This window comes from Poromitra crassiceps, assembly GCF_964638095.1.
Source record: "Poromitra crassiceps genome assembly, chromosome: 10".
In the NCBI taxonomy this organism is placed as follows: domain Eukaryota; kingdom Metazoa; phylum Chordata; class Actinopteri; order Beryciformes; family Melamphaidae; genus Poromitra; species Poromitra crassiceps.
The window spans coordinates 46292895-46311368 of NC_139631.1; the positions used below are offsets into that span (position 1 = coordinate 46292895).

Genomic DNA, 18474 nt, shown 5'->3' on the forward strand with positions numbered 1-18474 from the left:
AGCCCAAATTAATATTTTCTAGCCTAGGCTACTGTATGATGAACGAATTCAATTCAACAACAGACTTTCCTCCTTCTCCTAGTCCGCTGAGGAGATCTGTATCGGCATTTTCATTGGCTGTTTGCCGATATCATAACTTAATAAAAAAATGCGCTAATTTGCGGCTGCTGCACCTGGAAGAATCCCCTCCTACAGTAGTTCTGTGTCTGGAGCAATGTCCCGCCCACAGCGCTATCTGATTGGTTACACATCAAGCAATAGCCTATCAGAGAGCTCAGAGATGAAATCTTGACACCTCACCTCAGTGCTTTCTGTTCAGCCGCAGCCTGCACTAGACAGGGGGACAGTGCGAGGCTGCCTGAAGCGAGAGCAGCGGACTAGTTGGCTGTTGTAACTGTAACACTCACACTGTGTTAAGGTAAAGCAGCAGATATTGTCATGCCAAAGTTGTAATAAAGTTAATATACATAATAATTACCTACGCTGACATTGCAAAAACACCACGATCTTATGAGCGATTCGTATGAAGCGCTGCCTCGCACAGTGTGGTGTGTGGAGATAGGTCTGTCTATCAGTCTACTTTTTTTACTTTCACTTGTCACTTTCTTGATACATGAGGTGATTTCCCCTGTAATTTTTTTTATGAATGAGCTGACCATTCGCACCTTTTCCGGCTCGCTGCGACGACCTTTCAAGTGGAGGCGGGTTGTCCGCCAATACGGCGATGTGACAACCTTTGGTGCCGGGACAAAAGGCGTACAAGAATTACCCACCAACGCGCGTTCATGCCTTTCACATCGGAGCCGCGAATCCTAATTTCCGCGCATTTTTCGGCTTTCATGGCCGGTGTGAAAGACCCTTAGACTCCATAGTCAAATGCAGGACATTTGTTCAAAAGTAATTAATTACTTTTATTTTGTGATACTTGGATTACGATTACAATTTTTTAACATGTAATAATTAGTAATTGTATCAGATTACATGTTTAATCACCCTCCCAACCCTGGCTATCAGTTTGAAACGTTCTTAGCCTACACTGTATTGACAAATTACATAAATTATTACTCTATAACTAGGCTATAAACTAAAATGAGAATCTAGTAACAATAATAACACAGTAGCAGCAGCAACAACAACATTATTATAGTATTAACCTTTATAATATGACCCCTAAGGACAGTTTATGTCCTTTTTCAATATTCATAGGACACATCGTTTTGGGGTCTGTTACAAAAGTAACTGTACGTTTTTTGAAAAATAGCGTTGACGTTCCAAAACAACCCAATGGTCTGGTCAGAAATGTATTCTGTTAGTTTCCGTCTGCCCTCACTGAGTAATAACGTAATAACGTTACATTACTTCTCTTTTTTTTCTCCCTGGACTGTGACCCTCCAACGTGTTCTTTGCGACCTACGCCCTGCGCCCTAGCCAAATGCATCATGGGAAGTGTAGTTCCTCTGTAATAGCTACCTTGTTGAACGCTGTCCTGAAGCAGAGAAAGTCAGCGCCGTCAGCCCTGCTCTCTGTGGCCGCTGTGGGCTGATCCCTGCTGCCTGCAGGCTGCTAACATGCTAGCTCAAATGCTAACGTCAGCTCTGCTGTGTGTGTGTGTGCTGCTGTGTGCCCAGCCAGTAGGCTGCGTCTTCCAGACCCTGCTCTGCTCTCTGTCCGACAGCTGTGACTGCGACTTCCAGCCCAACATCAGAGGTACCGACCAGAGACATCAGAGCTAACACTAACTTCCTCTTGTTAGCCAGCCAGCTAGCTAGCCAGCATAACTGGACTGAAAAGCCAGCGTTATTATTAGCTCCACCAGTTAGCCGAAATATTAAAATGTGTCTCATTTAACGCTACGTCCTAAAAATGTTACCTGGCGTTTTAGCATTCTGTGTCCATAACAGGCTACAGAGATGTTTGATTGGAAACATTGTTGTGTTTTCCACAGCTGGGTTGTGACAAGCTAGCTAGCCTAGCACCCAGTGTTTACATTAGCTATTGGATGAAGTGATTAATGTCAGATGTGCTGCAGTCACAACAATGATCAGGCACACCTGATTAATCAGTTCATCCAATAGTGTAGGACAGGAAATAAAGAAGCTAATGCTGTAACTCACATGTGTTACTGTATGCAGCGAGGCTAGCTCGTTATTAATGCTGGCCAACAGAGATATTGGGGGTAAACTGCTCACACCAATCTAACATGAGTGTCTTCATTCATGTGAACTAGACTTGGAGTGATTAAAGGTATGCAACTATTTAATAAAAAAACATTATAGGACAAATCAGCATGACATCACAACCACCCGGAAATGCGGAACCCCGCAGGAGTTAACAGATCAGTTGTGCCAAACAAGCGTTAATACCTCAAAAACTATACATCACATCGCTTATATTTTTACATTCATATACATATATTTTTACATGAGTGAGCGCAGAAGTAGCTAAAGGGTCTGATGTATAATATATGTACAGTATGTCGTGTTAAAGTTGTGTGAACTGTCACAGTTTTTAAAATCAAGTGAATTTAGTAAACAGCACAGCCGGCTAGAGTGAGACATTCAAGGCTGGCTCCATAGGGTTCCATTATAAAGTTACCCCCATGAAGCCATTTGTTTACCAACACTGATCCCTCATATAGACTGATAGAAAAGTTTCCCCTCAAAAACATCAGTTATGGCATACAATACTGTGGCAGTGTTTATGTGGAGCGACGCTGCCCCCTGTCTGTATTTTGTGGTTGGACATTGTTTTGCTGTGTTCTTTGTTTATGTGGTGGAGTGAGCTTAACTTAGCCTGGTAAACCAGCCGGTCACGTGAACTCACATTGCATTTCATTCCTCATTCCCGTCTGGCCCCAAGCTTTCACCCGGCATCTGCAGTGGGCGGAAGTTGGGCGGGTGTGCTTGCCTTGACAGACAACTCCTTCAGCCAATCAGTGTTGGATCCAGTCAAACCCAAATCCACTCGGGAGAACGGCAAAAACACATTTTCCGCGAGAAACTCTGCGGTTGCAGCGATACTCCTGTACTTGTTTAATTGTTGTTATTGAGTCTATTTCTGCAATAACTGCACTTTATGGCTGGACGAACGCTGACATTACTCCTCGAGGCGCCTATTACTGTTTTGCTAGTGGCGTCCCTGATTGGCCGGTCACGATGTCAACTATGAGGCGGGTCGCTGATTGGCTCGTCTGCTTTGCAGTAGGGTTGTGCGATATACCTCCTGCTGCTGTATTTCTCTCTCAACTCTCTCCAGTCTCCTCAACTCTCTCTCATTAGGTTCAAAAGCCCACGCAAATCTAACGTTATATCCGCCAGTAATTCTGTCAGTTTTCTGCCAGCTAGTTAAATTCAACACACACACACACACACACACACACACGTTGTTGGTCAGGCTCTGTAACGTTAACGTTAGCCTATTTGTTTTGCGGCGTTCAATATTGCTGGTAGTAGGGGTGTCAAAAATAATCGATTATAAGATGCATCGCGATGCGGACGTGCACGATTCTGCATCGATTCACAAATGTCAAAAATCGATTATAAAAAAATAAATAATAATAATAATCAAATAAAATATAATGGAAGTACATGCAGTTGTTTATTTTAATTATGGATCATAATACAATGCAATTCCAAATGCACTTTTATTTTAAAAGTAGCCACACAGTGAGAAAAAAGAAAGTGAAAAAAATTAATCATGTATTGCGGAAAAAAGTAATGCATCGATTTAAGATGCATTGAGATGCATTGAGATGCATCGATAATCGTAATTGAATCGAATCGTAGCCCTCTGAATCGTAATCGAATCGTGAGGCCAGTGAAGATTCACAGCCCTAGCTAATAGACAGTGGACTTGGTATTTTTTATTATTAAAACGGCAAAAAATGTATTCGAACAGATAATTAATCACGATGATGGGGTCGGCCTATCACGATGGTCGATGCCATCGTCCATCGTGCCAACCCTACTTTGCAGTTTCTGCTAAGATCACACCAAGGGAATGGGGCCAGAACTGGGAACGAGGAACGAAATGAAATGTGAGTTCACGTGACCGGCTGGTTTACCAGGCTAAGCTTGACTATATACATATAGGGGAGAGAGAGCCCCAGAAAACCATTGAAACGCAAGGATTAATTTGTTCTGATAATTTCACAGTGGTTATGGTATAAAAGCACAAATAAACACACACGCATACCTCCAAACCATCGAGGCATGAGCTCCAAACAGCTCGCAAAATGCTCTGGTGAGAAGCTCCATTTCCTGGTTTTAGCCACGCTGACCCCGCTGTGCTGACGCAATCCACTCTCAGAACATCTTAGCGATGCTATTGGCTGAGCTGTTGCGCTGTGAGCTATGTTATTGGCTGGGCATCATACAGCCCCACATGGACCTCTACACAATGTATGTGCCCAAATACGTCCCGGCACAGCCAAAGAAATGTAAACCGTGCCAATATCAGGCAGGGGGCAGCGTCGCTACACATAAACACACTGCCACAGTATTGTATGCGTTATAACTGATGTTTTTGAGGGGAAACTTTTCTACTAGTTAAAATGTTTAGTTTTTTTATGAAATAGTTGTATAGTATACCTAACATTACTTTCTTTCTTTATGTGAACCAGACTTGGAGTGGGACCTGTACAAGAATCTGTATGGACAACATCTGGCGCAGGACATTGTGTCACAGGAAGTGGCTAACTTCCTTCAGAATAAAAGCCCCGACCGGCCCCTGGTGCTGTCCTTCCACGGCTCGTCCGGGACAGGGAAGACGCTGGTCAGCTCCATGCTGGGCAGACACTTGTACAGCTCAGCCATGAGCAGCCCCTACATCCACCAGTTTGTGCCGGCGCTCCACTTCCCCTCACCTGACCGGGTGGAGCAGTACCGGGTACGAGTCGCACGCCTCCTCACCCCACTGTTCACTAAATCACTCACACCTGTGAGTATAGAACAAATGTTGCCACAACGCACAAGCTTGGCTAATTGTCAAAAATAGATTACTCACTCGCACTCCTTGTATTTATCAGGAATATTCGTGCTACAAAGCCTCCCTTAATTCTGTATAATAATTGATCTCTAAGTCTGGACAGGCATGACTACTATACCAGACATGCTTCTGCAGGAGGCTTTACACTTCCAGAAGTGAGGTCTAATGCAATGAAGAGAACTGTTGAGGTGCAAGAACCTTCTTCCCAAACATATTTCACAAGAAAATAGCAACATTTGATTCATAATCTTGGTAAAACACCTTTCAACTAAAGAAATGGACATTCATTAGGAAAGTATGGAAAGGAGGTAATTTGATACGTATAGGTGTGTATGTAAATGGCTATTAGGGTTGGGAATCACCAGATGCCCACGATACGATACTAAAACGATACTTGAGTCACGATACGATAGTATTGTGATATCGCCGATATTGCGATATATTGAATATTGGGATATTGCGATTTCTTACTTTTTCAACTGCAAATGATGTCCCCAAAGGAAAACTTTGTCAACATCTGGTTTATATAAGAACAATCTTCCAGTCTGTACATCTGACTTCAACCATTTTATTGCAGCAACATTGTCAAGTAGACAGACCAACAACTTTCATAAAGTCATATCATAGTTGCATGCACCTGACAAACTGAACTGTTTGTTACAGTCTACTTACAGTCCACCTTAACTGGATGTGTGTGTGGCCTTGGAACTAAAGTTTATAGTAGCCCGGTGGCCTGGCATGGCCTGCAAAAAAAAGAAAAAAGATTTTACACTATGGTGTATCGATTTCCCCCCCCCACCCCTAATGGCTATGTATGGGTCTAATTATGTATATATTTCATAGTGGTAGATGGTAGAGCCCTGCACAGGCCTCAAATCTAGGCCCTAGCCCGGCCCGGGCCAGAACAGGGGCCTAGCTAATCAGGTGAAAATCATCCCGAGCCCGGCCCGATTAAAAAACAAAAAATGAAACATAATAAATAAAACACTTTGAACAGCACAATGACAGTTCAAAAACGATTATTATCACAATAAGAAAAAGCTTGTGCATAAACTTAACAAACTGAATGAGGCAGGCAGGATATAGAACGATGCCAAAGCGCTTTCTTTAACACCCAAAAGCCGCGATGGACGGTCGCACCACACGCATCTGTCTGACTGGCCGAGTGAAACGCTGCCACGCTGACTACAGTACTAAGATTAGAAGAGGATACGTCGGCAATCAATGTGGCTAAAAAATATATGTTGGAGAGATTATCCATGGAGAGAGCAGTCGCATATTCACTCCAAAAAAGAGACACAAAGACACAAGCGCTATGGTAGCCTATATTAATGCAGCGCAAATTATTTAGAGAACAATAAGCTAAACTCAGTACTTACCCAGTCAATCTGATATCTAATATGACTCTGTCACAGACGGTGATATTCCGGTGTTTCCGCTGTATAGTGGACGTCTGCACTGAGACTGCTGCTTCCGTGCACCGCGGCTACTGTTCACAGTCCAATTGATGTGAGAATGGAGTTAATAATAATAATAAATAGCTGCATATGAGATGTCGTCGAACTGTAAACAATGACGGAAGGGGCGGGACGTCAGCTCTACAGTGAAATATCGTCCGTCTGTCCCAGTCTTATTAGTCTTATTAGTCTCTTAGATCAGACTGATAGACTCTTATTAGTCTTAGTCTCTTAGATCAGACTGATAGACTCTGGGTGCCCAGATTGTGTCTCCATCCACTATCGACCTTGAGATGCTCTCTCTGTGTGGACCAGGGAGCCAGGGGAGTGGCCCAAGCTACAGATCTCAACTCATACCTACATCATACCTACATCATACCTACATCGCGTGCTACAAACGGACACACAAAGTCACTTATAGAAGCGGCTGCACCACTTAAAAATACAGGAGCAGAGAAAGTGGCAGCAAGCAAGCTCAAAGTCAAAGTAGAATCAAAAGTGGAAAAAGGAGCTTACTGGTTACTTTTTAGGGAGAATATTTAATCCAGAAGTGTTGGTACACAGGTAACCTCACAGGTTTACATACAATGTACAACTTCAAACAAATATGAGACACGGGCAAGAAAAACGCAACGCGTTTCAACCTGTACATTGTATGTAAACCTTAGGTTACCTGTGTACCAACACTTCTGCATTAAATATTCTCCCTAAAAAGTAACCAGTAAGCTCCTTTTTCCACTTTTGATTCCACTTAAAAATACACTATTTTGCTGTGTGGAAATTCTCGTCAATGTTGATGTAGATATCTACGATCTTTTTCAATGAATGATGCAGCCTTTGAGCCTTATGAGCTGGTGTCAGGAGTATTCTCTCTTATGAGCTGGTGTCAGGAGTATTCTCTCTTATGAGCTGGTGTCAGGAGTATTCTCTCTTATGAGCTGGTGTCAGGAGTATTCTTATGAGCTTGTGTCAGGAGTATTCTTATGAGCTGGTGTCAGGAGTATTCTTATGAGCTGGTGTCAGGAGTATTCTTATGAGCTGGAGTCAGGAGTATTCTTATGAGCTGGTGTCAGGAGTATTCTTATGAGCTGGTGTCAGGAGTATTCTTATGAGCTGGTGTCAGGAGTATTCTCTCTTATGAGCTGGAGTCAGGAGTATTCTCTCTTATGAGCTGGAGTCAGGAGTATTCTCTCTTATGAGCTGGTGTCAGGAGTATTCTCTCTTATGAGCTGGTGTCAGGAGTATTCTCTCTTATGAGCTGGAGTCAGGAGTATTCTCTCTTATGAGCTGGTGTCAGGAGTATTCTCTCTTATGAGCTGGAGTCAGGAGTATTCTCTCTTATGAGCTGGTGTCAGGAGTATTCTCTCTTATGAGCTGGTGTCAGGAGTATTCTTATGAGCTGGTGTCAGGAGTATTCTTATGAGCTGGTGTCAGGAGTATTCTTATGAGCTGGTGTCAGGAGTATTCTCTCTTATGAGCTGGAGTCAGGAGTATTCTCTCTTATGAGCTGGAGTCAGGAGTATTCTCTCTTATGAGCTGGTGTCAGGAGTATTCTCTCTTATGAGCTGGTGTCAGGAGTATTCTCTCTTATGAGCTGGTGTCAGGAGTATTCTTATGAGCTGGTGTCAGGAGTATTCTCTCTTATGAGCTGGTGTCAGGAGTATTCTCTCTTATGAGCTGGTGTCAGGAGTATTCTCTCTTATGAGCTGGTGTCAGGAGTATTCTCTCTTATGAGCTGGTGTCAGGAGTACTCTCTCTTATGAGCTGGTGTCAGGAGTATTCTCTCTTATGAGCTGGTGTCAGGAGTACTCTCTCTTATGAGCTGGTGTCAGGAGTATTCTCTCTTATGAGCTGGAGTCAGGAGTATTCTCTCTTATGAGCTGGAGTCAGGAGTATTCTCTCTTATGAGCTGGTGTCAGGAGTATTCTCTCTTATGAGCTGGAGTCAGGAGTAGTATCTCTTATGAGCTGGAGTATTCTCTGCCTGTAAACATGAGGGTTCATTCCTCCTGCTTGGTTTGCAGTCAGACCTGAGGAGCTGGGTGACGGGGAACCTGACGGCGTGCGCCCGCTCCGTCTTCATTTTCGACGAGATGGAGAAGATGGCGCCAGGCGTGGTGAACGTCCTGGAGCCCTTCCTTGGCCCCTCCCACGTCGTGTACAGCACCAACTACCGCAAGGCAATCTACGTCTTCATCAGGTACACACACACTGGCCATCTATGTCTTCAGCAGGTACACACACACACACACACACACACACACACACACAGGCCATCTATGTCTTCAGCAGGTACACACACACACACACACACACACACACAGGCCATCTACGTCTTCATCAGGTACACATACACACACACACAGGCCATCTATATCTTCAGCAGGTACACACACACACACACACACAGGCCATCTATATCTTCAGCAGGTACACACACACACACACACACACACACACACACACACACACACACATACACATACACACAGGCCATCTATGTCTTCAGCAGGTACACACACACACACACAGACACACACACAGGCAATCTATGTCTTCAGCAGGTACACACACATACACACACAGGCTAGGGCTGCACGATTATGGCAAAAATCATAATCACGATTATTTTGATTGATATTGAGATCACGATTATTTAACACGATTACTCATTGACATTGAGAACATGATGAATTTATTGAACATTTACACTGGCTTTTTATTTAACATTGGATGTCTTTGGATTTTAGATATAATTAAAAATAAATAAGTGAAAATAAATAATAAAAGTGCAAAGATTTAGAAATAAAATAAAAACTAAAATAAATATACAGTATATGTAGGCCTACTATGTTGCAGTGAACTGCCACAACCAACTGCAACTATTAATCTACATTCAATATGTTGGTAAACATCTGAACTAGTAGTCCTTAAACCTCAAAACTAACCAAATGAGAACGCTAGTAACGTTCGTTTACATTACATTAAATTACTCATTTGGCAGATGGTTTTATCCAAAGCGACTTACGTCGTTTAGGTTCATAATAGGCTATTGTTAATGTTTATCTGTGAGCTCGTTAGCTGTTGAATATGCGGTCGCATTGTAAAGAGTGTCCTGAATCGATGACTGTATGTGGTGGCAGTAACTAGATGGGGCTTTGTATTTTTGTTCGTTTAGCGTTTATTTCTTGGTCATAGACCACTTTGTGAGTGGATTTCAAGTGATTAAACAAAGAGGGAGAGGTTGTGTGCTGCCACGACCGCGCATATCTTGCGCTGTTTGTTTCAAGTCTGTGGCTGTGATTGACAGGTGGGACAAAACTCGCATCGCAATTCCGTGCTGTATATTCGCATCGCTCTTGATGTGTGGACCTTTAAACTCGGCGAAACCATACTAGTGTTTCCACCCCACATATGTTGTTTTACCTCTCCTCTCGACCAGCGGCTCTCTTTCTGTGACTTCTCTCATCTTATTCTTGTGCTACCACGGAAATAAGCGGGGAGGAGAAACATGCAGCGGCTCTCTGTTCACATGACACAACCATTCCCAACTCGAGCGGTGTGTGTGTGCTTTTGGCTTTGGGGGAGGGGCCGAGCACACCGCTGCAAAGGAAGGGGTGCGCTTGATTTACAATACAAGACAGAACGAGAGTGACAAGAGCCACAAAATCGTTGTATGTCGATTATCTTGTTTTCATAATCGTGGACAGCCCAAATCGTAATCATGATTAAAATTCGATTCCAGCCCTAACACAGGCCATCTAGGTCTTCATCAGGTACACACAGAGATGCTCACAAGTCCAAGTCAAGTCTCAAGTCTTTGATCACGAGTCCAAGTCAAGTCTCAAGTCTCTTATGGATGAGTGTTCTATCATCTGCTGGATGCCATCCAGTCTGCTTAGAACACTGCATAGCTAAAACTAAGGGATTCAAAGCATGTACTGTATTATCCTCACTCCTTTATTAACATATACAGTATCAGCATTGATTGTTGACATTATCATTAGTAGACGTTTCCTTAATGTTAATGCACAAAAAAGAAAAAGAAAAAAAAGATTGTTCACAAGTCCCAAACCTTCAAGTCCAAGTCAAGTCTCAAGTCTTTGAGGACTAGTCTCAAGTCAAGTCTCAAGTCACTGTGTGGGTGACTTAAGTGCGACTCAAGTCCAAGTCTCAAGTCCAAGTCCCCATCTCTGGTACACACACACACAGGCCATCTATGTCTTCAGCAGGTACACACACACACACACAGGCCATCTATGTCTTCAACCGGTACACAAGGATTTACTCGATCAAAACAAAACAAAAAGCAACGTGCGTTCTGTCAGTAGAACGGTGTTTTCAAATCATTTTTCACTGATCCTCCAGAGGGCACAATGATATCACTGTAACAGACTGTTCAGTGTGTGTGCGAGGCTCTGTGGATGTCCCCTCAGAGTTACCGTAGAACAGTAAAACACAGGCCACACAGGCCATCTATGTCTTCATCAGGTGCACACACAGGCCATCTACATCTACTTCACCAGATTCTTAGCAGTGGTTTACCAGCCATTTTTGGAAAAGAGAGTTTTGTTCTTGGTCAGGATGGCTTGTAGGTTACAGAAACTTAAACTTCAGTGGAGATTTGACTCCACTGAAGTTTATATTGGTTAAGGTCAGGAGCTTATTGCATCACCTGAACGTAAGTTCTCTCGTAAGTTAGGGTGTAAAGTCCCCACTAACTGTAGAGACATATGAAATCCGCAGTCACGGAAATGCGGACGGAATCAGAAAATTGACCAATAAAAATGGAATCAACTGTAAAACGTGGAATACTGCAGAATTGACCATAATTGGACTGAAATTCCGTTTTCGGGAGAAGACGGAAGGTTTTGTGGAGAGGAAACATTAGCGGGAGTCACTCCAGCGTGTTTACAAGCTGCACGTCACTCCTCTGCTACTTCACAAAACCACAACAATGTTGAAGTGTCCAGCTGCTCCCCCTTTAACGTCATGAAAAAAGCAAATAATTCCACTAGAGATGCTGCGATCGAGATTTTTCAATTCCGATCCGATTCCGATATTTTAGCCTCAAAACCGATCCGATTCCGATCAAATTTCGATACACGATTCGATACCGATTTCGATCCGATACCGATACAGCACATATTTAAGCCTCTCTATGCTGTCTGATAGCTAGCAGGCAACAAAATTTTTAGGGTTAGGTATGTATGTGTGTGCTTTGGTAATATAGTATGTAAACGATTTAGTTCATCTAATTAATTTGATGTAAAACTAAAACATAACAATCAAATACACACTTATTTTGTAATGGGTGAACACTGGACACAAATAATTATTGTTTCCTCACACATACACCCCCACTCTGTCTCACACACATGGATTGTATAATAGAACTGGATAAAGCCAGCGTGACGTCACCCATTGGGTTTTGATGGAACAAAATGAGGCTTGAATCTCCCGCTTCCTGCTCATCGTTGATTGGTTGAATGGATTAACTTTACACGGAAGTACGGGGAGAGAGGGCTGTTAAAAACTAGTAGAAGAAGAAGAAGGAGGAGGGGGCGGCTGCCCCTAGCGGCTGCCGGGGGAGTTTCCGAATTTGTCTCACAGGCTTGAACGACTGCCATCTTGTTGTTCGCTTCTGTTTGCTAGCTTGCTCGCTGGCTGGCTGGTTGCAGTGGTGAAATGGTCCAGGACAACAAATATAATAACTTTTAGTCCGAAGGTATGGGCGAGTAGGAGTCCAGCCAGCCGACCACCGTCTTGTCCGGGGCCTGGCCAAGAGACCATGGTGTGGTGTGATCCTGGTGCATTGTGCCTGAGTAGCTGGTGTGAGTCTCCAGCCTGCTAGCTGCTGCTAAGCCTCCACAAGGTAAACTGCTATTATACTTATCTCTGGGCAAACTCTAAAATTGATAACTGAGGTGGATTTGGTCGCGCACTTGGTGCTCTGCTATGTTGGACTCGTTGGACTGTTTGAGTGATGCTCATGTTTGTAAGCTAACGCTAGCTCGATTAGCATCGTGTGCTAACGTGTGAGCACCGTGGTTATAGCCTACTTTAACTGAAATTTGGTGGCGTTATGTTATAGTAATTAATATAACACGGTGTCGTTTGTTTCTTCAAGGGATGGCTGTCGGAGTACCATGGTGGAGCAGGAACAGCACAACAGAACAGAGGCACATTGTCCCTTGGTCAAATTATTTGTGAAAATGAATGCTACGTTTTGATTCCCATGTGCATATTACTGTGAGAATATTGCTGATCATCAGTTGTTCAACCTAAGATATTGCAATAACATAAGCTAAATGCTGACAGATTTGAGACTTTTGATAGATTTACTTTGAGCCATTTGGTATGTATCTGCCAGTGTGTTTTTGTCAATAAACATTGCCAACAAAGAACCTTGTTGTGTAGGCTATGTGCAAGTAAATCATGTACCCGAATGTACCCCAAATCTCATAGAACGAGCCCATTATAGTTGTCTGGTCAGAGCAGGCAGGTTGTTAATAAGATGTGATATAAAGATATTTGATGTCGAGTGAACCAGCTTCAACCAAATGACCAGGAAGAAGAATGAAGATGGAGAACCAACCGACTGCTTCAAATCAACGAATGATTTATATTTATTGAAATATGGTTATCTGTAACAATTCGACATAAACAAAGGCTACACCATGCAACATATATTTTGATATCATTCAAACTTAAAGAATGGTTAATTTTCCACCATGGTAGGCTGTACTGCTGTGAAATGGTTACCTATATTTGTATCAAGTGTTGCTTGGTAGATTATCTATATATGCCTAATTTACCAGTAGACATATTCGTGCAAGACCTTAGGCTATGTTGAGTTATATCGATCTGATAAAGTATGTTTTAAAATAAGGATAACAAATTGCTGAGCTTGGCGGATGCCTCAAGACAAGTATGTATCATTTTTAAATGTCCAATACCATACAGAAAAGCAAATTGAACAAACGACCAACAGCATTCAAGTCTGCAAAAACTTGTGATGTTATGTCACGTTAACATTTAACCTTATGTAACTGTATAGATGGCATACATGTAACGTGACGCTCATAACATGGACAGACCATTTAACTTTAGGCTACTTTACATACCGTTAGATAACGTTAAATGGTCCGCCATGTTATGAGCGTCACGTTACATGTATGCCATCTATACAGTTACGTGTGTCTACTAACATTATTAAAATATAAAGTAGCGCTATTTTCTGATAATTTGCTAAAGTATGACTTGCTATCTGCTAGCCATACTAGCCTTGTTTTGCTAGGTTTTCTTATTCGTGTACTTTCCGCAGACTAGATGCCTTTGCGGCACATTGCTGCCTCTAACGGGCGGAGGTATTACTGTTTCCCAATATCCGAAGTATATCGCCTATTTTCCTCGAAATGGGGCTATAATTAAAAAAACTGGAGCCTTGAGAGCATGAAAAATACTTGAAATTGTTTTTTCAGACCATAAACTCATTTGTAAAGTGTTTATTTAAGACAGAGACCGAGAGAGAAGTTGGCTCATTTCACATAGAGTTGAATGGACGTTCAGGGATGATGTTACACAAGCTGCGCCCCCCACTGGCCATTTGAGAGTATGGCAACTTCCGCATTGGCCTCAAAAAGAGACTGGTGGCCTTGCCGACTGCTCACACAGGACACATACACACACAGCCCTGTCCCTGTCTCTCTCTCTCACACACACACACACACAGCCCTGTCCCTGTTTCTGTCTCTCACACACACACACACACAAAGTTTGTGCATACATTTCCACTGCCAGATTGGAGGAGTCTTTTGTCATTTTCTGTTACTTCTCTTCAGTGCAATACGTTTTGATAACGACCTGCTGTACAGCGCCGTTCGCTCAGTCAACTACGTGTCGTTAACGTTAGTTTAGAGGAGAAAGATAGCTGGTGTTAGCTAGCTAATTAGCCATGTTAGCTGCCTCAGTGGGTAACGTTAGCCTATAGAGAGTATTTATCTGACATTTATGTTAGCTACTCCTCAAACCTGCGGGTGGAAATGGTTTATGGGATGCAATGTATGTTGAAGCAAGACAACGTTTTAATGTACCTTGAATTGGACAATTTACGACGGGTCGTGCTCACGCAGATCTAAGCCCTGGCCATCCTAGGCTCAACGCGAGACTCATCAGTCATTCGGTTGAGTCTCGCAAAGTTACACACAAAGTTTGTGCATACATTTCCACTGCCAGATTGGAGGAGTCTTTCGTCATTATCTAATGTTACTTCTCTTCAGTGCAATACGTTTTGATAACGACCTGCTGTACAGCGCCGTTCGCTCAGTCAACTAACGTGTCATTAACGTTAGATAGAGGAGAAAGATAGCTGCTGTTAGCTAGCTAATTAGCCATGTTAGCTGCCTCAGTGGGTAACGTTAGCCTATAGAGAGTATTTATCTGACGTTTATGTTAGCTACTCCTCAAACCTGCGGGTGGAAATGGTTTATGCAATGCGATGTATGTTGAAGCAAGACAACGTTTTGGCCCTGGCCATCCTAGGCTCAACGCGGCCTCAGTGTGCTGCATGCTGGATAGAAATCCTGGAGCGGAGTCATGGAATGGAGTGCTTATATCGGAGCATTGGATCGGTCATTTTCGCTGGAATCCGATCCGATCCATGTTTTTTGGCTGATATCGCGCCGATATCCGATCACATGATCGGATCGCAGCATCTCTAAATTCCACACTAGAAGCCCTAAATTCGCTAACGAGGTAAGCTTGCTAATAATGTAACATAACACTGACAAAGCTGTTAGCAACTTAAACAGGCAACTTACATATAGCGTGAGATGACGAGCAAGATGCAGTGAGGAAGATCGGATGTCTCGGTTTCATTAAAGTCCCCACAGAGAAAGAGTGTGAGGTTCCATTAATCCATTATGACGACTTTTTATCCATGATTACGGCACACCGGACGTAATCATTCATAGGTAAACGAAACGATGAACTCGCCTCCAGTAACGTTACTTGGAAAAGTGAAACCCACCCCTCCTATCCCCCATGCAGTCGCTGTCTGACAACTCCATGTGCACTCTGTATACAAACTTGTGTACAATAAAGACTTTATGGACACTGTCCACAAGATGTTATTTGACAATTCTGGGGACTGGATTGGGCTTTGGCCAATCCTGGCGCGTTCCGCCTCCAAATTGAGTGGGATTCAGCGTGTTGTGGCGCTCTCCTTGGGAAGAGCCTGCTGACGGGAGGTTAGTGGCTGAGTGGAGCTCAGCGAGCCGCAGGCAGCCAGCTGCCTTCGTGTTGCCGAGCGGAGAGTGCAGCACGTCGGCCTGGAATCTCCGAGGTGCGACCCCTGACAACCAGGCTCTCTGAGGCGCGAGCCACTTACGCTATTGCGGTAAATAATATTCCTGGAATAGTTTCAACGAGCCACTTACATTTCTTTGCATTCTTAGGTATTACTGTTTTCTTTATTGTGTATATCAACATACAATTGGCCATGTTAGTTAGTTTATGGGATAGGATTTCTGCCAGATGACAGGCACTAGGCGCCATTTTCTACTTCATTTAAAAGAGAAAATTATCCTGAAATGAAGATTTGATTGACAGCTGCCATGTCGTGATATGATTGGTTGAAATGGGGTCGAAATTTGATAGTACTAGGTGACGTCAGCAAACTGTAGATTACTGTTATGAATGAAATCTTGAAAAATGAACTTTTGATGTCAAAAACTAAATAAATTCAATTTTTGTGATTTTATTTGGCATACATTATTAAATAGGTGCACTGCATACCCAGGTATTTGAACTAAAAGAAAATAAAAGTCATTTTTGGATTCAGCTCGACTTTAACAATCTGCTTTATTTAGTGTGTTTTTACTAGTCTTCATTGCCGAGAGCGTGTGTTTTAGAGAATTAGGAGACCTGGGCTCGTACTATCTCAGTAAAAACCTTGTGAATGATCAACACTAACAGAATCATAACCTACAACAAACAGGCACCACCTTACCTCAAAACAGGCTGAGTGAACAAGCGACAGTGTGCACAAGCACCGTCCACAAAACTCCATTGGGGAAACTGATTTTTAACTACAAGGACTTAGATTTAATATGTGAGAACATTTATCTTCCAAAACGAAATAAATCATAATGGAAATGCCACGGAGGCATTAGCTAATCACCACGCGTTATGTTCCACAGCCGTGCTGCTCAGAGCCTGGCTTCTGTCAGCTGAGGTGACTGACTCGTCCTGGTTCTTCAGATCTCCCAAAACAAAAATCAGATTTCTAAATAGGCGTTATTTTTGATAAACTGAGCACACAAGGCTAATCTAAATGGTGACTTTGACCGTCTCAACTTTTTTTCTAAACTTATAAAAGTGACATATTAACCCTTAACGGCTCTGCTGTAAAACCCTCATAGACGGTTTTCACAGAATGGTCACTCCTCCACTCTTTTTTCTTTTCTGTAAAACACTGCAACAGGAAGTGAGCTGGGGTTCAATTTAGAAGAATGCTTTTGTTGTCAAGTTAAAACCGTCTATAGGGGGTAAAAATATTTTACTTGATTTAATTATTTTAATGTAATGCATTTTTGCTTGTTACTTTATATGAACTTGATCTTTTTTTAATGTGAAGCACTTTGAACTGCCTCTGTGTATGAAATGTGCTAAGCAGGATTAAGTTCAATGCGTTTCTTTGCAGACTTGTGATGTGTTTTCTGTGTTGTTGTGTTTCCTGGCAGCACCATCGGGTTCTGGTGTGTTTTCTGTGTTGTTGTGTTTCCTGGGAGCACCATCGGGTTCTGATGTGTTTTCTGTGTTGTTGTGTTTCCTGGCAGCACCATCGGGTTCTGATGTGTTTTCTGTGTTGTTGTGTTTCCTGGCAGCACCATCGGGTTCTGATGTGTTTTCTGTGTTGTTGTGTTTCCTGGCAGCACCATCGGGGAGAACGTCATCAACCAGCTGGCTTTGGACTACCGGCAGGCAGGCCGGGACCGAGAGGAGATCAGGCTGTCCGACCTGGAGGACGCCATCGCCCAGGCAGTTTACAACAGCAGCTCAAGTAAGACCATCACAAGTGCTAATCACAATTATTTCTCTTGTTGTTGTTGTTAATAATCCACTAATATTCACGTTTACATGCAGCCGTAGCTCGCCCTCCCCGACACGTGAGGGAGGGTGGGAGAGAGGGAGATACAGGTAGGCGGAGTTTTTCTGTTGCGAATAAACAGAGCAGCGCTATTCTTACCAGCATCACTTGGTCCATTTCAGGAGCTTGCTGCTGGGAAGTTTGGCGTTGCGATATTTGCACATCCAAGTCTTTCATAAAAAGTAGGCTAGTAGCCTACGTTATTACCATTTTGCACTTCCGTGGGCACCACTCTCTCTTTAAATATCTCTCTCTTTAAATCGATGTTTCTCATCTCCTCACGATCTGAAATGTGGGCTTTTCTTTTCGCATGCCAGAGATGATGGATGATAGCTTATATCGCCTCTTCTAGTGCTTTCTAGCACACATCAGCTGACCACAAACAGGCAACATGCGTCGCAAACTGAGGTAAAAACCCTGATTGAGACGCATATTCCGAATGCGCTGTATACATGATCAAAGAATCCTCCTTAAACCCGAATAATACTGGAATAACCCACATGTCTTAACACGTTCACTGCCAATGGCGAGTTGACTCGTCAAAAAAATTCCAACGGTTCACTGCCAATGACGAGTTGAGACGTCAAAAAAAAAAAAAAAAAGTTTTGGGCGTGCTACGTGGATCAATGCCCCCCACGTCTCCTATAAAATTATTGGAGCTACCGAACGTGTACAACCCATTCCACCGACCCACTAAGTGGCGACAGTGCTCTCCTGACTAGAGGAAGGCAAGCAAAAAGCAGTGTGATCAAGCCATTCTCATGAAAATGGATTGGCGAAAACGCTTTCGTTTTCGCGCTGATTGCTGGCGGTGCGGGATTGCAAATTTGCATAATAGATTACGGGTGGAACACACTTTGAAACACGCAGCATAAATATG

At 43.0% G+C, this 18474-nt stretch overlaps 1 protein-coding gene across 1 annotated transcript in view; it reads left to right on the forward strand.

Moving 5' to 3' along the window:
• LOC310784476 (torsin-2A-like) overlaps positions 1-18474 on the forward strand; it is a gene marked incomplete at its 5' end in the record, with an annotated part of 29860 nt that overhangs the window by 1055 nt on the left and 10331 nt on the right. The window contains 4 exons of the mRNA XM_083645465.1: positions 1560-1707; positions 4622-4887; positions 8467-8642; positions 17380-17507. Coding sequence (XP_083501591.1) covers positions 1560-1707; positions 4622-4887; positions 8467-8642; positions 17380-17507 — 718 coding nt within the window. The remainder of the gene's footprint in view (positions 1-1559; positions 1708-4621; positions 4888-8466; positions 8643-17379; positions 17508-18474) is intronic.